Source organism: Stegostoma tigrinum, chromosome 38 (assembly GCF_030684315.1).
Source record: "Stegostoma tigrinum isolate sSteTig4 chromosome 38, sSteTig4.hap1, whole genome shotgun sequence".
NCBI lineage: Eukaryota > Metazoa > Chordata > Chondrichthyes > Orectolobiformes > Stegostomatidae > Stegostoma > Stegostoma tigrinum.
The window spans coordinates 12,057,084-12,080,922 of NC_081391.1; the positions used below are offsets into that span (position 1 = coordinate 12,057,084).

The 23,839-nt window shown below is 44.1% G+C and overlaps 1 protein-coding gene across 1 annotated transcript in view; it reads left to right on the forward strand.

The window, feature by feature from the left end:
• Positions 1-244: 244 nt before the first annotated feature.
• LOC125447195 (brain-specific angiogenesis inhibitor 1-associated protein 2-like protein 2) overlaps positions 245-23,839 on the forward strand; it is a 72,526-nt gene continuing 48,931 nt past the window's right edge. The window contains exons 1-4 of the mRNA XM_048521408.2: positions 245-401; positions 5,054-5,129; positions 15,119-15,205; positions 22,791-22,852. Of these exons, the coding sequence (XP_048377365.1) occupies positions 351-401; positions 5,054-5,129; positions 15,119-15,205; positions 22,791-22,852 (276 nt within the window). The 5' untranslated portion in view covers positions 245-350. The remainder of the gene's footprint in view (positions 402-5,053; positions 5,130-15,118; positions 15,206-22,790; positions 22,853-23,839) is intronic.

Sequence of the window (23,839 nt, forward strand, 5' to 3'; positions counted from 1 at the left end):
TAAAAAAAAATTCCCAAGAACAAAGTGGATAACCGGGGAGCAAACAGGTGTTTAAATTTTCTCGACACACAGTTTCCTGCTGTTTAAAGTCGAGCTCTCCGCGCTGGAAGGAGTCAGTCCTGCAAAAACCAGTGATATTCCTCACACCCCGATGAATAATTAACCAGAAGGTCCGCCTTTTATTTGGGTCTGGAGCTGCTTTCCCAGCTCTCCAGCGAGGGGAGAGTGACCAGCTGCAAGGAAAGGAGCAGAGCAAAAACAGGTCATTTACACCCCCTCCCCGCCCCCCCCCAAAAAAAACTTTTCCCCTCTCGTACCCCTGTTGTAAAATATTCGCTTTGATCTGCACCATGTCTCACTCAGCGAATCCAGTCTATAGATCGACACTGAATACCTACCAGGTGAGTTTGGGGGGCTGTTGTGCAAATGGTTGCGTTGGAAACTCCAGTCTCTTTTATCTTATTGTTACGAAAGAGTGGATATAAGCTGCAGTTTTGTTTTGACATAGAATGGACATAAACTTTACTTTTTGTTATAGAGTAGACATAAACTGGATATATAAGTTGTGGTTCTTGATTGCTCCTTCTGGGTGGCTCAGAGGTTAGCACTGCTGCCCCACAGCACTAGGGACCCAGGTTCAATTCCACCTTTGGTCTGGGTGACTGTCTGTGTGGAGTTTGCATATTCTCCCCATGTTATGTGTGGGTTTCCTCCCACAGTCACAAAGATGTGCAGGTTAGGGTGGATTGGCTGTGCTAAATTGCCCCATAGAGTCCCGGGGTGTGTAGGCTAGGTGGCTTTAGCCGTGGGAAATGTAGCATTATATGGCAGGGTTGGGGGTTTGAGTCTAGGTGGGACGCTGCTTGGAGGATTGGTATGGGTTGATTGACCTGTTTCTGCGCTGTAGGGATTATGTGTTTCTTTGCTCCAAGTTCTCACGGTGTTTATCACCTATTTTGTTGCAGTTCCCTTCTTGCCAGCACCCACAACACTCTGTGCCTTACGCCCCTTTCACCTGTCCTCACACCTCCCGACATTTTCACGTAGCACCTTTTCTCATGGTCTCAAAGTACACTGCAGCAGATGGAGTGCTTTTAAGGTCACTGTTGTAAAGTCTTACCCAGTTTGCCCACAGCAAGCTCCTATCGACAGCAATGCATTGAGGTTTTGTTGAGATTGGTTGATGTTAAATATTAGCCAGGACACCAGGAATTACTGTTCTGCTTTATCTTGAAGTTGACAACCTTGGTTCGATTTAGTCTGGTAGTTGCTGCTGTGAAGTGTCTGCCACTGACAGCTAAACCACATGCAAGGCACTATGTAAATGCAAGTTGTTGTTGTACAACCTGAAGGAATGTGAAAGTCATGGGGCCTAGAATTTTTCTGGGAAAGTGATGGATGGTTGAAGACTTCCTGAAGTTGAAAGGTTGTTCAGTCTGCAGTGGGTGGTGAAGGAGAGAGATGGTGTGACTTACAATTTGTCGCTAAGTTGCTGGAAGAATTACAGCCACTGTAGACAGTTAGGGCTGGTCATTGTAAGGAACCCTTCAGTGTTGTGAATGATGTTTCAATGCCACTCCTCCACTGTTGCCCAGAAAGAGAGCAGTTAAAACTATGGATTCATGGTCAAACAAGCTCTTAGTGGTTTATTTTAAACAGTTAAAATATTCTTGCTTACTGTTTTATTCACAGTTTCATTTTCCAGTTCAGTTCTCTCTGTTTATTTCTCTTTCTGCCTGTAATTTAAGAGATTTGATTACTGGGCAAGGATAACGATTAATGTGTCAATATTTGCCCAATGAAACACAATGAAATACTCTATGGTACCAGCTGATGTTAAGAATTATATGTAATTGACAGTACAAGAACAGGTCATTTGACCCATCTGATTGATGCCTGTCTGGAATCTTTTCCACGCTGCTGTGTATATTCTTCATTCTTCCATGGGATGTGGGCATCGCTGGCAACGACAGAACATGTTCATCCTTAATTGCCCTTGAACTGAATGGCTTGCTTCAAAGTAGATGCAAATTACTGCAGATGCTGGAATTTGTACTGAAAACAAAAAGTGCTGGAGTTCACAGCGGGTCTGGCAGTATCCATGTAGAGAGAGCAAGCAAATGTTTTGATTCGAGATAACTCTTCATCAGAACTTGCTTCAAAGGGCAGTTAGGAATGAACCCCAGTTGTTTAGGGCCTGGAGTCATCAGACTGAGAAAGAATGAAAGGCCACTCGTGAACAGGTGGAACGAAAGAATGATAGTTTCAGGGCCACTCATCATTGAGACAACCTTTTGAATTTGGGATTTTATAAAATTGTAGTTAAATTTCAGGGGGTGCTCTGGTGGGATTTGAACCCATGTCTTTTGAGGATTAACTTGTGTTCCCGGATCACGAGTATGATGGTATCACAATGCAGCCAGCAGGCAGGGCACACTTTAAGAATGAGTGGGACAGCAATTATTATTGGTTCAGGATCCAGATTGTATTAATTCGAGGGGAGGCTGTCACTGGCAATCAAATGATGTTCCGATTTTGTATAGCTGTTCCTGCCTTTAGCCTAACATTCCACCCCTACGTACTGAAACCCAGCCTCAGTAAAACATTTGAGGATATTTTGTCTACATTTGCTGGTCGTCTTTCTTTCCGAGGCGCATTCAAATATGATTAAGTAGTCTTTCTTTTACTGTGAGATGTAGTAGTGGTGAAAGAAAATGGAGCAGAAGATATCGAGTTCTATTAATCAGGTAATTGTTCATCTTAAAACTATTGGTTTACCGCTGCATTATTTATTAACTCTGAACCTGGCTGGACTACGGGAAATATTCTTAGCTCATTGTGCCGTTTCAGGCTGCCAGCTTAGAAAATATGGTTAGGCCTCAGCTTCCATCAGCTGCTGATCGTCCAAGATAAGTCAATGAGTGCAGGAATGTCTCTGATTTTTGCTCTGTGCTTTTGGCCCAAAGCGTTAACTTTGCTGCTTCTCTGATGTTGTCTCACCTGTTATGCTCCACATTTGTTGAACCTGGTTTCCAGCATCTGCAGTCTCTCCTGCTCTGTGCTGCCCGATTACTGGTGGGTGAGGGTAATGCGGATGGAAGCTTTGCTCTTAGCAGTTATAGACCAGAGAGAAGAAAATCAAGCCTTGGCTGTTTTTGCCACTCGGGATTCCTTGTGGAAAGTTCAGACGCTAGGTCTTAGAGCAGACCATCGCGTCCCATGGCTTTTTTAAAAATTCTTTCACAGGATACGGACAGAGGCAACTGCTTGATTCTGGTTTCTGTTGGGAGTATCGTGGCAGGTGTTTTCTCGACCCACTGTGGTCCATGTTGTAAAGGTGCACCGACCATCCGCTTAGATAAGGAGTTCCAGGAATTTGACCCATGAACAACAAAGGAAGGACAATAATACATAGGTTTACACATGACCACAGAAGCAGGCCAATCAGCCCAACCAATCCATACTGGTACTTATGCTCCATTGAAGCTTCTACCCATCTTTCCTACTCTGAATCCATCCTCACTTCTCCCTATTCACTTCTCCTCCTTGTGTTTGCCTAAGTTTCCCTTAAATGCATCGACACGACTCACTTCAGCCTCTCCCTGCGGTAGTGACTTCCTCATTCCCATCACTATCAGATAAATCATTTTGTTTTGAATTCATGGTGACTAACTCCTAGATCTACACTTTACCCTTGTATTGTGACCTTGCTGTGAGTTTGGGTTAAAGACAGAAATGTTGAGGTGAAGCCTAAGTCAAGAATGATCTTTAGGTGTAGACTTCAAAGTAACACTTTATCGTGCGTTAACACTAAATACTGCTATACGCGATAATCATAAATATTATCAGACTCTGACCTTAGATTAACCTTTGCTTGATATAACTATATCATCTTCATGTGCTCAAGTGAGTCTTCCAGACCAGATTGTTGAAGTCTGGCAATCATTTGGTGTTTCTCCACCCACTCTTTGATATTTATACCCAGTGATGTGTAGCTCTTTGACATCAGAACAAGGTTGCTCCGGTGCGCTTTTGTATACCATTTACTACAAAAGGAAGCGTGCAGTTTGTAGAAAAAACTTTTCTTAATTTTAAAGACCTCTGTTAGATCAACCTTTTCTTCCTCAATGTTTCTGCCAATGTAACAACCATTGCAATCTCAGAAAAAAACTTTATTGCTTAAACCTCTCAGCAGGAAAAAAGTGTCGCAGTTATACATGTGAAATATTTATGTACACAAATTCTGATTTTTAAATGCTAAGGCATTCATGAATAGCCAAGAACAGTTTTCAATTTATCTTATTAGGTGAGCAACCCTGTTTTCTTTCCTTGGATTGAATAAAATACTCGCAATTTGTTTGACCAAGATCCAAGCAACGTGTACTTTGTTTTCTTGAACATGTTTAGAAAATGACACAGATCTTGTTAAAGCTTTCCATATTGTTTTCACCAGGACAAGAACACCAATGTGTCCACAGCAACACCTCTACCAATCAGGTTCCACTTGCCAGCCAATGAATGTGGCCCTCTCAGGCAGTACAAATATGTTGTTCTACTTTACAGTGATATTTCTTGCCAATTGTCCTATAAGTTTGATAAAATATGTTTTTTGTTTTCAGCAAAACTCAAGCTTTGTACCAGATTTTATTTTCTTTTATTTGATGGGATGTGGTGCTGCTAACAAGCCCAGAATTTCCTCCCCATCCCTAATTGCCCTTAAATTGACTGGCTTGCTAGGACTATTTTGGAAGGCATTGTTGTGGTTTGGGAATCACAGACAGACCAGATCTGGTAAGGATGGCAAATTCCCATCTGAAAGGTAATGGATTGTGATGGCTTTTTACAATAATCAATGATGTTTGTCTGATGTTGATGGCTTTCAATTCCAGATTTTTCCTTTAATTGAATTGAAACGACAGCAGCCCCATGTGGTGGGATTTGGACCCAAGCCCCTGAATTACCAGGTCCAGTGTCATTGCCTGTGCATTACCATCCCTCTGTTGTAATTCAGTGCTTATGTTTGGCTGTTTAACCTTTTTGTGTTTGATCACAGAACATTATGGAACAATACAACCCTGGACTGCAGAATCTTGTGTTCCTTGGGACAAATTTTGTCCGGGCTTTCCGAGGTAAATATTGAGCCACAAGGTTCCTGTCGTATTTAGTTCTTGTAATAATGTTGCCTTAAGGCCAGTTAAAGTCCAAGATTGAATGATAGCAGAATGGATTTGTACAGGATTTAAAGGATCTTCAAATAGAATAACTTCTGCTAATACATTGGCCAAACCTTCTAAATCTGTGTCCAACCAGCTGGATCTTCTGGATAGTTTATAGAATCCTTACAGAGCAGATAGAGGCCATTCAGCCCATTGTTCCTCACCCACCCTCTGAAGAGAATCCTACTCTATCCCCGTAACCCCACATTTACCATAGTTAATCCACCTCACCTACATCCTAAAGGGCAATTTAGTGTGGTCAATCCACCTAACCTATACATCTTTGGACTGTGGGAGGAAACCGGAGCACCCGGAGGAAACCCACACAGACGCGGGCAGAATGTGCAAACTCCACACAGATGGTCACCTCAGGCTGGAATCGAACCTCGGTGCCTGACGCTGTGAGGCCGCAGTGCTAGTCACTGTACGACCCTCGTCACGTTCTACTAATCTCTGAAGTTCAGATTGTTGATTGTGGGATCCTGGGATGTGCAACATGGCTGTTTTGTAAGGGCAGAGCCAAGTCAAGCAAAATGGCTATTGAGTAAACATGGCCATTCAGCCCCTTAAATCTGTGCTGGCTCTCTGTGGATGAAACAGGACAGTTGCGTCACCCCTCTCTCCATCCTCTTGAAGTGCAGGTCCGTTTCCTTCAAGTGCCACCCAGTTTCTTTCTGAAACCATTCATCATCTCTGCTTTCACCAGCTGTGCAGATGGAAAGTTCCATCAAGAAGGTGCTTCCTCATGTTCCTCTGTATATCTTGCACTGAACCTTAGATTGTGGTCCCTGGCCCTTGTACCCTCAATCATGTATTGGAACATTGTGTACAGGACATTAATGAGGCCGCTTCTGGAGCACTGTGTCCAGTTCTGGCCAGTGTGCTTTGGAAGGATGTTATTAAGCTGGAGAGGGTATGAGTTATAAGGGTAGACTGAAAAGGCTAGGTCGTTTTTCACTGGAGCGAGAGGTTGAGGGTGACATTATAGAGATTTATACAATCATGAGGGGCACAGATCAGGTGAATAGCAAAGGCCTTTTCCCTAGGATGGGGGTAGGGGTGCGGGTTCAAAACCAGAGGGTATATTCTGAGGTGAGAAGAGAAAGATTTAAAAGGGACCTGAGGAGCAATGTTTTCACACAGGGGGTGGTTCGAATGTGGGATGAGCTGCCAGACGAAGATGGTAGATGCAGATACAGTTACAACATTTAAAGATATTTGGACAGGTCTATGAATAGGAAAGGTTTAGAAGGATGTGGGCCAAACACAGGAAATTGGCACTAGTTTAGTTTGGGAAACTTGGTTGGTGGATGAGTTGGATGGAAGGGCCTGTTTTTGTGCTGTAAGTCTGTGTAACTCTAGAACTGTTGGGAATAGCCTTTCTTTTGTCTACCTTCTCTAAACTGCTTGCACCCCTCTATAAAATCTCTCCTCCTTCATCTATAATGTGTACAGACCATCCCCAGTTTCGTGAACCACAGGTTGCCTCCCCAGTGCAGGATCTCATCAGATCTGGCAAGATAATCTAAGTAAAACGCAAACACCCATGCCTCCATAAGCAGTGTTTTTTGTTCAGTGGCTAGGAGCAGCTTTTATTTCCTGCAGGCCCGACATTGCTGTATTGGACATGGGTTCGTGGTCCGAGACATCATCGTCCTTCACGTTCAGGAGCTCCAGCTGATCTTATCGTGAAAAGCCTGAAGAGATGGTATTGTAGGCTGTGGTGGCCATGGGTTTGAGAGAGGGCAGTCAATCAGTCAGGAACCATACAGAACCCTCATCTTTGACCATGTGGAATCAGAATGAGGTGAGGACATTATCGAGTGACCAGGCAACATTTAACATTGAGGCTCATTATAGAAATAATGACCACTTAGATCGCAGGGTTGGACAGCAAGTGGCAGCAAGGAATCGATCCCCTCAGACAGATTGGAGGTGGCTCAGTGAAGAGATTCAGGCGAGTGGTTTGGATGTAATTGATTTTGTACTTTTCTGGTGTCAGTTGTGATATTTATATTGGTATTGCTGCAAACTATTGAGCTATCCCTCATTGAATTTAACCAATTCTGATGTATGTGATTTCAATTATTGCTATCACATGTACCTATGTACAGTGAAAAGTTTTGTGTAGTGAGCAGTACAGCCAGATTATAGCAAACAAGGATGTACAGATCATAAGGTGTTTAGAGAGTCGTGCAGGAATATGTCTGCACAGGAGGTCCAGAAAGCAAGATCAGCATTAGATTTGAAATTTGAGAGGTCCATTCAGAAGTCTAATAACAATGAGGAAGAAGCAGTTCTTGAACCTACTGGTGCATGTGTTTGAGATTCTGTATCTTCTGTCTGATGGAAGAGGTTGGAAAGGAGTATTACAGGGTGGGAGGGGTCTTTGCTGTTGGCAGCCTTTCTGTGGCAAACGAGAAGTGTAGATGGAGTCCATGGAAGGGAGGTTGGCTTTTGAGATGGGCTGGGCTGCGCACACAACTTGCTGCAGTTTCGTCTGGCCCTGGACAGAGTAATTGTCCTACCAGGCCATGATGCACCCAGAGAGAGTGCTTCCTACAGTGCATCTGCAAACGTTGGTGAGGAACCTTCTGGACATGCTAAATTTCCTGTGTCTCCTGAGGAAGAAAAAGCATTGTTGTGCCTTCTTGCGTGTTTGCGAGTGAGGGAGGGAGGGAAAGATGACTTCACTTGCCGGCACAGTGACTGAAATGGCCTTTCTTTTGAGTGTGAGCCTGAACATCAAGGCTGATCTGTAAGCAGCCTCACTTGGATGTCGGTGTGTAGCTCCAGATCCTCTTGGGCCTCGTCCCAAGGGCACCGAGACCTCCTGAACATGAACGAGGATGACATCTCAGAGCACAAATCCATGTCCAATGCAGCAATGTCAGGCCTGTAGGCAGTAAAAGCTGCTCCTGGCCACTGAACAAAGAACACTGCTTATGAACTCAAGGATGTTTCTGTTTTACTTAAATTGTCCTGCCAGTTCTGATGTATATCGCTGTTGAATTGTACAATCTTTACTGCTGTTTCTCTGCGGTTTGACTGCCAAATACCGCATTTGTCCAAGGATTTTAACTGTGTTCAGTCTAGTGCTGTGTGGAACCTAGTGTTAGTTTTTAATTTTGTTTCGTTTAACTTATTTGTACCTACAGACCTTGCAGCTCCGGTGGCAGGTTTTCTGCACTTTTCACTACTCCTGTATCTCTGTCTTTGAGTACATGTGACAACAAAACTTAATTTTAATTTTTCCACTCAACCTGTTCAGAGGTGTTGTTATACACTTCTGGAGCAAGTGGGACTTGAAGCTGGGCCTCCCAGTCCACGGTAGGGGCACGACCACTGCGCCACTAGGGGACTTGGGAAAGCCTCTGGTAGTCTTTTTTTAAAATCAACCCACTCAGAAATGTTATTACAAACCTCTGGAGCAGGTGAGACATGAACCTGGGCCTCCCAATCCAGAGGCAGGGATGCTACCACTGTGCTACCGGAAGGCGCCAGAAACACACATAATTTCATTTATACCTATTTTTCTAATTACCTCTTACCAGAGGTGTTATTACGTACCTCTGGAGATGATGGGATTTGAAGCTGGACATCCTGGTCCAAAGTAGGAATGCTATCATTGTGCCACAAGAGGGCCCCAGAACATCTCTTGTAATTTTTTTTTAGTTAACCTATTTTGTCTTAATCAACCAATTCAGAAATGTTATTAGAGCAGGCCAGGCAGCATCAGAGAAGCAGGAACGTTGACTTTTTGGTTAGGGATCCTCCTTCATATCTGAAATTCCTGAAGGCCCCGACCCAAAACATCAACTTTCCTGCTCCTCTGATGCTGCCTAGCCTGCTGTGTTCCTCCAGCTCCACACTGTGTTATCTCTGACTCCAGCGTCAGCATTTCTTACTATCCCAGAAATGTTATTACACACCTCTGGAGCTGGTGAGACTTGAACCTGGTGGCGTCCCAGTAGACACACTACCACTGTGTCACAAGAGGCCCCCAAGTGTTACATCCGTCAACTTCCATTCCATTGTGTCGCAGAGGCACTTAATCCAAATCATGCAGCACAGAAACAGACCGTTTGGTTCAACTTGTCGGTACCAACGAAGTTTCCCAAACTAAACCTGTCTCATCTTCCTGGATTTGGCCTGTATCCCTCCATATCTTCCCTATTCATGTTCATCTGTCCCTTAAATGATGTAACAGAAGCTGTACCCACCACTTCCCCTGAGATAAAAGTAAAAGAGAAAGGTGAAGTAGACAGCCCCGAGATAGATGGTTTCCATTAATGCACCCAGCAGTAAGTTTACCCTGGAAATGAGCATTTGTTTTAATGAAATGCCAAGGAGACTCCACTGCAAAGTCAATGGATAACATGCACTGCACTGGTTATACAATGTAAAAGTACTTTTAGGAAAAAAATAAATAAAGCACTTACATTTAAATACCTACTCCCACCCAGTCCCAAGTTCTTGGTGCATAACTTTACATTGAATTAATTACTTCTGCGATGTACTCAATTAACCATCAAATCTGAGAAACAGCTGACACGCTCAGACACCCAATTTGGTTTTGTTTTTGGTGATGTTGATCGAGGGATAAATATTCATTGGAACAGATCCACACACAGGTATCCCTACAGAATGTATTAGATACTAACAGTGGTGAGCAAACTCTGTTAAATCTCCCTTTCAGCTGCTCTTTAAGGAGGAATGTTCCAGTCTATCCAGATAACTGCCTCAGCTCATCAACAATATAATAACATCTGGATTATTCATTTTATACAATTGGGCTTATTGACGTAAGTGGTGTATGGCCTTAATGCAACAGTGCTCTAATTATTAATGATAATACTTTAGTTATTTACATATTAGCACCCTGATTATTGGCAAAATTATTTCCCAGTTCCTGAAGGGATAGGTGAGTAATTCTTAATGAAACAGGAACTGTATAAATAAGTGGATCCTCATTCATCATAAGGCCATACAGTAGAAACCTAAGAGCACAGAAGTTGGGCATTCACTCCATTGCACTGGTATTGTCTCTGAAAATGCTTTCAATCTGCCCAACTCCTCTGCTCCTTGCCTTTGAAAACAATTCCGTATGAAAGCAAAGTCCAATTCCCTCATGCATGCACGTTACTGTTGGATCAAACATTCAGACAATGTCCCTCAGATCATCAGAACTCACTTGAGTAAAATAATCTTTCCTCGACTGCCCCCTTGGACTTTTAGCCAATTACTTTAGGTTGTGTTCTGTGATTACGAGCTATCCTGTACTGGAAAGAAATTTTGTCCTTGTCAGATAAAACTGCTGCAGAAATTTCCACACCTTGATAAAATCATTCTTCATCCTCAAAGACAAATCATCTCAGATTCTGCAGTCTGTCTGTGGGATGTGAAAGTTTGGGAAACTTGGTCAGCATGGACAAGTTGGACCGAAGGATCTGTTTCCATGCTGTGTGACTCGAAGCAGTTAGAAAGGCAAATGGCAAATTGGCCTTTATTGTAAGAGCACAGGAACAAAGAAAGGGTTGTAGTGAGGCTACCACACTGAGGAGGTGTACACTTTTGATCTTCATATTTACAAAAGGAAATAATGATGCTGGGGCCAGTGGACTGAAGGCTCATGAACTAGATCCTTGCGATGAAGAGTTTGCCCCATGATGAGTGGCTGAGTTATTAATTGGGTCTGTATTTACTGGGGGCTTAGAAGAATGTGATACAAATTGGCTGAGATATATAAGTTTCTGAAAGGTGGAGGCAGAGAAGTTGTTTCTGCTGACTCGGGAATCAGAAACTCAGCTGGCACAGTTGGAAGAGGTTTGAGGACTGAGATGAGAAATTACTCCACTGCAAAACTATAGAATTCTCTACCCCAGAGGGCTGCTCCATTATTGAATATCTTTAAGGATGGGAGGAACAGTGTTTTGGTCCGTCTGGGAGGGGACTTCGGGGAATGGGCAGAAAAGTGTGGTAGGATTATATTAAATGGCAGAGCAGACAGTCCATTCCTGCTCCCGTTACTTGTGTTTTCTGGCAACAGCCTGGTCAGTCCTCTCCGCAAATAGACCATAATATCCTTCATAGAGTGTGCTGCCCAGCACTGAACATAATACTCCAGCTCAAAGCTAACCAGTGATCTACAAAAGTTACAGTGTTAGATCTTTGTGATGCACTCGATGCTTCTATCAACAACATCAAGGATTCTCTGCAATTCTTTCATTTACCAACTTCCCTGGGTCATCTTGCCCCAGTGCTATCTGAATAACTGATTTGGGACGAACCCCATGCAGACAGTTGCCTGAGAGTAGAATTGAACCTGGGTCCCTGGTGCTGTAGAGGCAGCAGTGCTAACCACTGAGCCACTGTGCTACTCCACCCTCCCTGCCCCACTACCCCCCAACTTATAATAGCGCTTTGTGTGTGGTTAATGTAAGATTGCTGATCTAGTTGGCCACTGTTACACATTCCATTTGTGTTTTGGCTCCTAGATGTTAGAGATAACTGTGTTTTAGACAGGGAAATGTTTAGAGCTCTTTGTCTTTGATCCAATCTGCCTTGCTGCCTAGGTAGCAGGTTGCTTTCGGCCCCAGTGCATCTGTGAATGCGACCTACAGGAATAGTTGGACTTAGAATTAGTTCCAGGCTAATCAGTTACCTGCTGTAGAGGTGTATCATTTCATGTTCAAATAAATTGAGTAAAGTAACACATAATTGCCACACACAAAGAGCTATTATAAGTTGGGGGGGAGTGGGGCAGCGGGGGGCGGGGGGGTGGGGAGTAGCACAGTGGCTCAGTGGTTAGCACTGCTGCCTCTACAACACCAGGGACCCAGGTTCAATTCTACTCTCAGGCAACTGTCTGCATGGGGTTCATCTAGGTGCTCCAGTTTCCTCCCACAATCCAAAGGTGTGCAGGTTAGATGGATTGGCCGTGTTAAATTCCCCATGGTGTTCAGAGACGTGTAGATTAGGTGGGTTATAGAGATAGGTCTGGGTGAGATGCTCTGAGGGTCAGTGTGGACTTGTTGGGCCAAAGGGCCATATTGTAGGGATTCTATGAACTCATGATCTGAAGTTTATAGAAACATAGAAATAGTAACAGGAGTGGGCTATTGTGGCCTTCAAACCTCTCACACAGTTCATTACACTCATGGCTGATTTTCTACTTTAATTCCCACCTTTACCCTATACCAGTTGACTTCCATGTGTCAACACTAACATGTTCAACAGTTCAATTGTTCTGTGTTTGATTGTGGTGACCAACCTATGTTTACTGCGCTTGATTGATTAAGCCGAGGGGTTGATTCAGGCGTAGAAGGTGCTAGAAGCTCTCTTCGTTCATTTACGGGATGAGGGCATTGCTGAACAGGCAGCATTTATTGCCCATCCCTAATTGCCCAGAGTCAACCACATTGCTGTGGATCTGGAGTCACATGTAGGCCTGACTAGGTAAGGATAGCAGTTTCCTTCCCTAAAGGACGTTAGTGAACCAGATGGGTTTTTAGCAGTGGAGGATTGTAAAGCATTGTATAAAACTCTGAGAATGGCATTCCTGCACAGTTTAAAAAAATCTAGTAACAACTCTGTGGTGCCCCGAGGAAGATCCAATCTGTAAAGTCGAGCTTCCCGAAATGGACGTTAGGAATTGAAGCTGAAATTTTGGGGTCTCGGCTTGTGAGAGTGCAATGGCTGGCCTCCTGTCACCCTGATCTTATTAGCTTCTATCTCCCACCACCGCTCCCTGCAGAACCATGGCTGGTTTCAAACCTCGAAATGGGATTCTAGCGCTGTCAGGTTTGATGTAAGACTTGAAACACTTGCGACATTTCATTTTTCTTCATTTAACCTATTTTTCTAATCAATCTGTTCAGAGAAGTTATTACTGAACCCAGACCTCCCTGTCCAGGGAATAGGGATGCTACCAGTGGCACCACAAAAAGGCATCTGACACCCAAGACATTAGCTCCAGCCTTAAACCACCACCATCAACATTCTCTGTCTATCGTTCTGCCCCGCCTTACACTGAACACCCATTTTGCATTCGCTGGGTGGCTGTTTTGTAATTGGTAATATTGTTTCCTGTCTCAAATTGGTTTGAGAATGAACAAATGCACTATTGCTTTCTGAATGCCCTATGTTATCTGTTCCCAGTGTGTTCATAGAATCCCTACAGCTTGGAAGCAGATCATTTGGCCCATCTGGTCTGTACCGACCCTCCGAAGAGCATCCCACCCACCCAGACCCATTCCCCTCACCTATCCCTGTAACCCTGCATTTCTCCTGGCTAACCTGCCCAGCCTGCACATGCCTGGACACTGTTGGGGCAATTTAGCACGGCCAATCCACCGTGACCTGCACATCTTTGGACTGTGGGAGGAAACCGGAGCACCCGGAGGAAACCCACACAGACACGGGGAGAATGTGCAAACTCCACACAGGCAGTTGCTAGAGGGTGGAATCAAACCTGACTCCCTGGCACTGTGAGGCAGCAGTGCTAACCACTGAGCCATCATGCTGCCCTGATTGATTATTTATTATAATTTGGAGCCATGCCCAGGAGATTAATGTTTCATTGAAGGAGAATACTGGACAATCCAGAAGGGCTTGGTGACTCAACGTTAATGTTTCCTTTGAATTTGTTCCTGGTGAGAAGCTCAGTGTTTTGACTATTCCAGAGCTATTCTTTCTGAAAGTCAAGTGTCCTTTTTTGTGGTGTGTAATTGAGTGTGTGCGATTCCCTTGTTGAGGGACTGAGTCATGGCAACATGTTGATTTATTGCCTTTGTTGTCCCTTGCATAAACAAGGCAGATGGCTAGTACTGTTTATTTAGTAGCTGTAGGCTCCTGAGTTCTTAATTGACCAAGTGTGTTCACTGTAACAAACAAACATTCCCAGAATGGTTTTGTTTTGAGGGTGTTTAGCGTCTGCTGTTTTTTTTCTCTCAATGTTATTGCTGGGCTACACCAACAACAAACCTGCATTCATAAAGCACCTTTAACAGGCTATTTGAAGACCTAAAGTGCATGCAGATTCTGCAGCAGTGGCCTCTCTTGTGGCTCTTATCAAAAGGTATAGAAAATTGGAGCAAGAGTAGGCCATTCAGCCCTTTTGAGCTTGCTACGTTATTCAATGAAATCACGGCTGATCATCCAGCTGGTACTGTGTTTCCACTTTCTCCCCCTACCCTTTGATCCCATGAACCCTAAGACCTACCTCTAATTCCTTTTTGAAAACATTCAATGACTTAGTCTTAACTGCTTTCTGTAGCGAAGAATTCCACAAGTTCCCCACTCTCTGGATGAAGAAATTTCTCCTTGCCTCAGTCCTAAATAGTTTATCCCATATCCTCAAACTGTGAATCTCTGGTTCTGGACTCTCTCACCATCTCAGGAACATCCTTCCTGTGTTTAACCGAACTCGCTCTGTCAGAATTTTATAGGTTTCTATTTTTATTCTTCAAAACTCCAGTGAATATAATCCTAACTGATCCAGCCTCTCTTCATACATCAGTCCTGCTATCCCAGGAATCAGTCTGGTAAACCATTGTGACTAATGTCCCAAGACCACCAGAGGCTGAGGGGTGACATTATGGAGGTTAATAAAATGGTGACGGGCAACAGATAGAGTGAAAAGCCAAGGTTTTCTTTCCCCCAAGCTAGGGGAGTCCAAAACGGGATGGCATAGGCTTAAGGTGAGATGGGTAAGAAATAAAAGGGACCTAAGGGGCAACATTTTCAGCTGGGGGTGCCATGAACCTATAATGTTGCCCGCTATTTTGTAGCCTTGGCTTGGAGAGGATTCTGCGCTTTCCTTACATCCATGTTGGTGACTTTTATCAAACCCCTTTTCAGAAAGAAATTTATTTTGTTGTCTTATCAACCTTCTTTTCCAGTGTTGGTCACGGCAGCTAACAATTATTTTGTTGCGGTTGGGAAATTTGGCGAGCAAGCCCTACAGACTTCCACGTCGCAGACGCTGGGTAAGAGTCAAACTCCTTGGACAATCTGGGCTTCTCCCTGGTCTCGCTATGCTGGCCACTGCTGTTGTTGCCGGGAAGTATTGGTGGGGTTGGTTTATCATGTGCTGTTCCAGGTCTAGACAATCAGGAGCTGTCAAGTTGAATGGTTGACCAGACTAGACTATCTCAAAATATTTTAAGAAGGTAGCCTAGACCCAACTTCTTCTTATTTTAAAGGCAAATGTAATGTGCTATGTTCCAGATGCAATTCAATGTTAAGTAAAACACAGTTTATTTAAACACTGCATTTAAAATACAAACAAAGAAGAATTTAGAATAACTTAGCAGTATAATAGATACAGTAAGTATTGCTAATTAACTGCGGCAACATAGTAACATCTCATAAACATGCCCTTTGGCAAAAAGGCTAATTCAGAAAAAAGATTTTGCCCTTAGTAAAATATGGCAGCCTAAGAAGGGAACCCCTAGTTTTTCGCTGTAATCGAGAGAGGGCAGAATAGCTTCTAGTTCTTCAAGCCCAGAATAGCAACTGCTTAAAGCTAAAAATAAAAATTTTAAAAATAACCTAGAAATTCTGGACTGTGAGGATTGGTCACACCCAACCAGGCTGCTTCTATTGTTCCAACTTTACAAAAAAAAGCCAAGGCCACTCAAGCCGTTTATTTTACTGGCTCTCCATGTAGACTGCTCGACACTTCTGCCTTAAAGCTTCTCTTCAAAATAGCCAGGACAAAATCTCTTAAAGCCACAGCATTGTCACACATTGTCAGGGATTGTTGGATCAGGCAGAGCTCAGATTTAATGGAGAGTAAAACTCTTTGCACTCTCCATGACTTTGTTAACACCCCTGGCCCGTATCAAAATGAGATCTCTGTGTTCTGACACTCATGTCTCTGTGAACCCACGTTGATAGAATGGGAGCGTGCTGGATCTAAGTGGAATATTCTTCAGAGACTCGATGGGCCAAATAGCCTCTTTCTGCACTGTAGGGATTCTATGATTCTTCTGTTCTATGAGGAGACACCTTTTTGTTTAGCCTGAGCCAATGATCTCATGGGAATTAGGTTGAGATTACATCAAACCACCACGTACTGGACGATCTCCGACTGATTTCTCCTTTGAGAACAAGAGTTCAGGACCACGCCTACTTTACTAGAGTTTGACAAATTTTTTAAACATGGGTATCTGTTTAATAACCTTCAAATCCCTCCCAGAATGAATTTGAAAAACCTACAGAAACATAAAACAGGAGCTGGGGTAGTCCATTTGGCCCTTTGAGTTCTGATCTGCCATTCAGTACTGTCACAACTGATCTTCCAACTCAGAACCCTGTTATCCCTTTGATCCCTTTCACCCTAAGAACTATATCTAAATCCTTATTAAAATATTCAATGTTGTAGCAAAGGATCCCACAGACTCACTTCTGTCTGGGTGAAGATATTTCTCTTCATCTGAGGTAGTAGGAACTGCAGATGCTGGAGAACCTGAGATTACAAGGTGTAGAGCTGGATGAACACAGCAGGCCAAGCAGCATCAGAGGAGTAGGAAGGCTGATGTTTCAAGTCTGGATCCTTCTTCAGAAATCCCATTTCTGAAGAAATGTCCAGTCCCAAAACGTCAGCTTTCCTGCTCCTCTGTTACTGCCTGGCCTGCTGTGTTCATCCAGCTCTACACCTTGTTATCTCCTCATCTCTGTTTGTGTTTTAAAGCATGTCTCTCACTTTTCTGTCTGATCACTGCATTGTTACAGTGCAGAGATAGGCCATTCAGCCCATCAGGGCTGTACCAGTTCGGTAAGCCCAATCCACGTGCCTTTTCCCCATATTTCCACACCATTTCCACCTAAATGAAGTGACTGCGTTAGGCTGAGAGAGTCTTCAACTTGACTGACATGACTTAACTTCTCCCAATAAAGTTTACTCTGGAAGATGTCCATGTTTATCGGCTGATTTGAGTCACAATTCAACCACAAAGGGGAGCCACAATCAGACAAACTAGTAGACAGTGAGTAATCGGCACTTCCTGAGGCCAACCAACTTCCAACCTGCGATGTAGCGTTCCCCTTACTGTGAGGGATGGAATCCCCAAAAAAACCCACCGGCCTGAACATTGCAGCCTGACTGTTTAAGAGAGAAACCGAGCGCTTTGCCCTGGACCTTTGTTTCCTCACTGCAATAGTCACACGTTGCTAAGTAACGATATCGTGTGTTATCTGTCTGGAGGGCTTGTGGATTGGATGGGAGAGAGAATCAGAGACTCATAAAATGTGGCTAATCGTGATAGTTCCTTATCTCCCGCAGGGGACCATAAAGCACAATGTGACTATTTCCTTACTGTTTCTCCATGCTCACGTGGTGTAATAAGCTGCAGACTTTGGTGTGATCATAGTGTAAGGTGAATGGGCATTTTTAATATAGAGACCCAGAAACTAGAAGCAGGAGTAGGCCATCAGCCCTTCGAACGTACCCCGTTACTGAATATGATCTTTTTTTAAATTCATTCACAGGATGGCTTGTCCAGCATTTATTGCCTGCCCCCTAATTGCCCAGAGGGCAGTTAGAGTCAACTATGTTGCTGTGCACCTGGAGTCACATGTAGGCCAGACCAGGCAAGGATGGCTGCTTCCTTCCCTGAAGTGGATTTGTGAATCAGATGGGTTTTTCCTGACAGTTGTTAATGGATCCATGATCATCATTAGACTCTTAATTTCAGAATTGATTTATTGAATTCAAATTCCTTTACTTGCCATGGCAGGCTTTGAACCTAGGTCCCCAGGACATTACTTGGGTCTTTGGGTTGACTGTCCAATGATAATACCATTAGGCTGTTGCCTGCCCAGTGATGCTTTTGGTTGTCATGCCATGACAAGTAGATCCTGGAATGATCACTGAGAGCACCCCCTAGGATTGAACCTGGCCTCATCGTGTCATGGGGACAGCACAGAGGCTCCGTGGTTAGCACTGCCACCTCACAGCGCCAGGGACCCAGGTTTGATTCCACCCTCAGGTGACTGACTGTGTGGAGTTTGTACTTTCTCCCTGTGTTTGTGTGGGTTTCCTCTGGGTGCTCTAGTTTCCTCCCACAGTCCAAAGATGTGCAGGTTAGGTGGATTGGCCATGGGAAATTGCCCCATAGTGTTCAGGGGTGTGTAGATTAGGCAGGTTATAGGGATGGGTCTGAGTGGGATGCTCTGAGATTCAGTGTGGACTGTGTTGGGCCAAAGGGCCTGTTTCTACACCGTAGTGGGTTCTATGATTCTACGTCAAGACCAGCTTCATTCTGTCCAGTTTGAAACATAGAAATAGATAAAACTGGAATAGGAGGAAGATGTTCAGCCCTTCAAGCCTGCTCTCTCATTCAGTATGATCATGGCTGATCATCCAATTAATCTGCTGTTCCTGTTTTCTCCCTGTACCCTTTGATCCCTTCAGGGGTAAGAACACCATCGATCTTCTTGAAAACATTCAATGTTTTGGCATCAACCACTTTCTGTGGTGGAGAATTCCTCATGCTCCACACACTCTCTGGGTGTGGAGCATTTCTCCTCATCTCAGTCCTAAATAGTTTATCCTCACCTTAACCTGTGCTACCTGACTCTGGATTCCCTGGTCATCAGGAACATCCTTTTTGTCTTTACCCTGCCTAGTCCTTCAATGAAATACAACAAAACACTGCCAATGCTGAAGATCTGGAAATTGCTGGGAAAACTCAACATGTCTGTGGAGAGAAAGCAAAATTGACATTTTGTGTCCAGCGACCCTTCAGCAGAACCTGTGTGGTCACATCTGTAGAATTACAGCAAGACATCCCTGCTTCCTGTGCTCAAATCCTGTCACTATGAAGATCACCATACATGCGTCCTGCTACTTGGGGGTAGGTGGAAAAGTCAAGCATATGGATACAATGATGGAGATGAATGCGAGGGACTGTGGTGATGTGGTTTCTTAGGCCAAATACTACTATCAGTATGACATGGACTGAATCCTGCTTGGTGTTAGCTCATGCAACATACACCACAAATTTCAGTACTGTCAAAGACCAGGCTTTTAGATCATAGATTCCCTACAGTGTGGAAGCAGGCTATTTGGCCCATCGAGTCCGCACCAACCTCCGAAGGACATCCCACCCAGACACAACCTTCTTCCCTAACCCTGTAACCTTGCGTTTCCCATGGCCAGTGCACCTAGCCTACACATTCCTGGATGCTATGGGACAATTTAGTACAATGGCCAGTCCACCGAATCTGCACATCTTTGGACTGTGGGAGGGAAGCAGGGCGCCCGGAGGAAACCCATGCAGACACGGGGAGAACATGCAAACTCTGCACAGTCAGTCACTCTATCCAACCCTGGTCGCTGGCACTGTGACTAACAGTCACAGCAGTATTAACCACTGAGCCATTGTGCCACCCTTCTTGTTGAGACAGATATCTTGACGTTTATGAACAACGCACACTATTTATATTGTCCTAATATCACAGACTTATGCATAGTCTGCACTCTATGCTTACAGATATTATATGCACATAACTGCACACAAGACACTGACTGAGAGAGTGAATGCAGAGGAGGAGGTAGGTGCCTTCGTAGGCACATTATAATGTCATGCACCTGTCTTAAAAATGCGCTGCCTGCCTGGTCTGGAATGTGTTCAATAACATAACACACAGTGCAGGAAGAGCTGATGGTGTGGAGGAATTCAATGTCAGGACGAGATCGACACTATTTTGGCGTAGCCATAAATTGAGTGAATAGACCTGTGGACGATAAAGCCGAGGGTCACGTTGATCAAATTGCACGGCTGATGGGTAATTCATGTCTTGCAAGCCGACTGAGCTGAGTGATCAGAAGGAGTGGGGTCAAAACCAAAGAAGCTGACCCCCCTCCCCCATGATTGAGTGTGAAATCAAACTGGAGAAATGAGGCTCTTTAATCTGACATAAAATTGCTTCGCCTCGTGTTCTCTTTCCGAAGTTTGGATTGATCCATAGCATCACAATATCCACCGCTGGGAGGGACAGGAGGCAGGTCCCCAGTGCACACTCAACCAGAATGGTGACTGATCCCCATGTCACCACCACCAATCAGATCCATACCAGCTGTCTCCTGGGTCTGACCACCAGGAGATCAGGTTGCTGTGGCAGCATGCACTTTGACCTACATGTTGCAGTCCTGGATCTATGAGTAGTAATGAGAGAGACTCCGAAGTTCTTGCCAGCTGACCAAGAATCTCTCTCCCACTGTTACTGGCTGTCATTGAGTACATTGGAATGGTTTTATGAGTTGATACATAACCTGTTTGGCCACATTATGAAGGCACCTTCTTTTGGCTTCAAGGCCCAGAGAGCGACTTAACCCTGGAGCTCCTGGCTCAGAGATAGGGACTCTATCCACTCCACTGCAAGACATTTTACAGGAAAGGGACACAAGTATTGTTGGCTGGCCAGCATTTTACCCCAGTACTTAGGTGCCATTGAGAATGTGTGGTGGGGGTCACCTGTAGTGTGACATGAACCCAAGACCCCAGCACCGAACTTGGCTATCAGCCTCTGCTTGGTGACTGTGCGTTGTTGGGTATCTCAAAGCCTGCTTTGGAGGATGTTTACCCAAAGATCTGAGGCTGAATGTCCTTGACCACTGAAGGGTTCCCCAAATGGGAAGGAACATCCCTGCCTGGTGATTGTTGCGACGTGTCCTCTCATCTGTTGTCATAGCCATCTGTATGGTCTTGTCAATATACCACGCCTTGGGGCATGCTTGCCTGCAGAATGTGACATAGACAACATTGACTGAGACACATGAGTATCTGCCATGCACACACTGGGTGGCGTTCCCATGTTCGATGGTAGTTCCCATGTCAAAGATCTGACATGCCTTACTGAATTTGCCACGTGGTGTTGTGGTCAATGTTGTCCTGAAGGCTGGGTAGTTTGCTGCGAATGATGGTCTGTTTAAGGTTTGGTGGTTGTTTGAAGGCGAAAAGTGGAGGCGTAGGGAAGATCTTGGCGAAATACTCATTGTCATTGCTAATGTGTTGAGGGCTATGAAAAACATGGCGTAGTTTCTCTGCTACTGGTCCGAGCAGAGGCTGATATCCAAGTTTGGTCCCAATGAGGATGGCCTCAACCGGGATCTTGGGTTCATATCACACTACAGGTGACCCCACCACACAATACACTCTCACACACTCAACACATGTGCACACACACTCACAGACTCTCACACGTGCACACACACACACACACACAATTGTGCATCTATGAGGTGAATTTGTATTTGCTGATATCTTCTATTTTCTTCAAAAAGCACACAACTTATAGACAGTCAATCAATGTGGCATTTTATAAATTCCTACTTTAGCAATAAAACCTGTCTGACTCCAAACCAAACCACAGACAGGTTCTAAACAGGGCCTCACACCCAACATGCATTGTCTGACCTAAAAAGTCACCTCTTCTTTACACTGATAAAACCTCTAGTTCTCTCAGGACAGTGACTTGAAGGAATTTGGGGATTCACATGTGCATATCAATCAATTAAAACCTTCTAAATGATTAAAGATATAACAGCATCTTAGCACCTCATCAATCGTGTGATCTTTCACTTATAAATTCTGTGTCTGATACTGCCTCTTATTGACACTTGAAGAAGGAGTAAGGCTCCAAAAGCTTGTGTTTTCAAATAAACCTGTTGGACCATAATCTGGTGTCATGTGATTTCTGATCTTCTCCACCTCAGTCCAGCACCAGCACCTCTAGTGGGGGACACTGCTGCTATTGAATGTCGGTGGTGGAGGGAGTGGATGTGGTGCTAATCAAGCGGGGACTGCTTTGTCCTGGATGGTGTTGAGCTTCTTGAGAGCTGTTGGAGCTGCACCCATCCAGGCAAGTGGGGAGTATTCCATCACACTCCTCACTTGTGCCTTGTAGATGGTGTTCAGGCTTTGAGGGAGTCAGGAGGTGAGTTACTCATTGCAAAATTCCCAGCCTCTGACCTGCTTATGCAGCCACAGTTTTTATATTGGCAAGTCCATTCCATTCAGTTACTGGTAAATGGTAACTCCATTCTACACAGTACAGTCAGGGTGAGCCCAGAACACTGTGAACCTCAGTTTAAAGACTGGAACAAAACAGATGCAAACTAGATTAGGAAAAAGTCACTTCTGTCTGCTGTTAGGAAGAACATTGCAAAAGAAAAAATCCATATCAGTTAGCATTTATATAGCAACTTTAGCATGGTAAATCATCCCCAAGTGCTTCAGCGGAGGGTAATAAAGCATTAGCCAATATTTTTTGCAGGTAGCTCGATTTTAAAGGTTGTGGTAATATGAAACGTAGCAGTTGACTTTTGGAAAGGTCATTGTGGGGATTGTGTTAGGGTCAGGGTCAGGGTCAGGGTTAGGGTGAGGGTTAGATTCAGGGTTAGGGTTAGAGCACACGGCAACTACCATAATATAAAGACCACAATGCGTAATCTGCTATGACTCCTCCGTTTGCTTTTACCTTCTAATTTGTGAATTAACTGCAAAGCTGGTCGTTATTCCTCAATGAATTGATTTTCTTGTTTGTTCTCCTGTCCCTGTTAAGGTCAGGTCTTGTTGCAGATGACAGATACTCAGAGGCAACTCAGCAATGACCTGGAAGTAATTGTAAGTACTTTCTGTTTACGATGGGTCAAAGTTTCAGATTACACAGATCCCCTGAAGCCCCCCCCCCCCACAGCAACACACTCTCCAAGACAGTGCCGCATTCCCTCAGTACTGCACTCTGACTGCCAACCTGCTGCTCACATCTCCTGGTTGGGGCTTAAACCCATGCCCTTCTGTCTGTTCTCATCCCATTCAATCACTTTATTGGATCACCTCCTCTTCCAGTCTTCCTGTTCCGAAGACACAAGCATCTGGCTGTTAAGGAATTCTGCAAAGCCATCCATTATTCTGGGATTGGATTGATGGATGGAACTGGGAACCAGCCAGGACCCCATGGGATAGAGGGAAACGATCTACTTAAAGGGAGTAGCTGATCTGTGATCATTTGATTCATCATTTTTACATTAACTATTGCAAACTGGCTTTTGTCCAATCACATTGGCATCAGATTAAATCAATGACATTTTATAAACATTCGTCAAAGGTTGTAGACCCAAACACTGGCTGTTCGACCTTGAAGTGAACCACAGACCAGGTGATTTCTGACCTGGGTCCATCTGAAGCAGGGTAATTGGATAGACACTGAAGGTAATCTGTTTTATCCCTGATTCAGGACAATGCAAGCTAATTGTGTCACCACTGTACCTAACAAAATGTTGGCTCGGGCAAAACCTTATTACAATGGGATTAAGATACTAGTAAATATTTTGATAATGGTTAAATATTGAACAATTTAAATAGCTTTTAAATGAAGCTACATACTCTTGAATTTATTTGTATACTGAAGTGTTCATAGTTGTGCAAACCTTTCATGATTTTATACTTTATTTTATTGCACAGATTGGCTGTAACTGTTGTTAGGACTGAGACTGGGAGGAACACATTAACTTTCTCTAGTTCTTGTACTCCACATGTCACAACATGAATTTAATCGTTTTACATAATTCCTCATGTGACTAATTGTATACTTTAGGCTTAGTAGAAAAT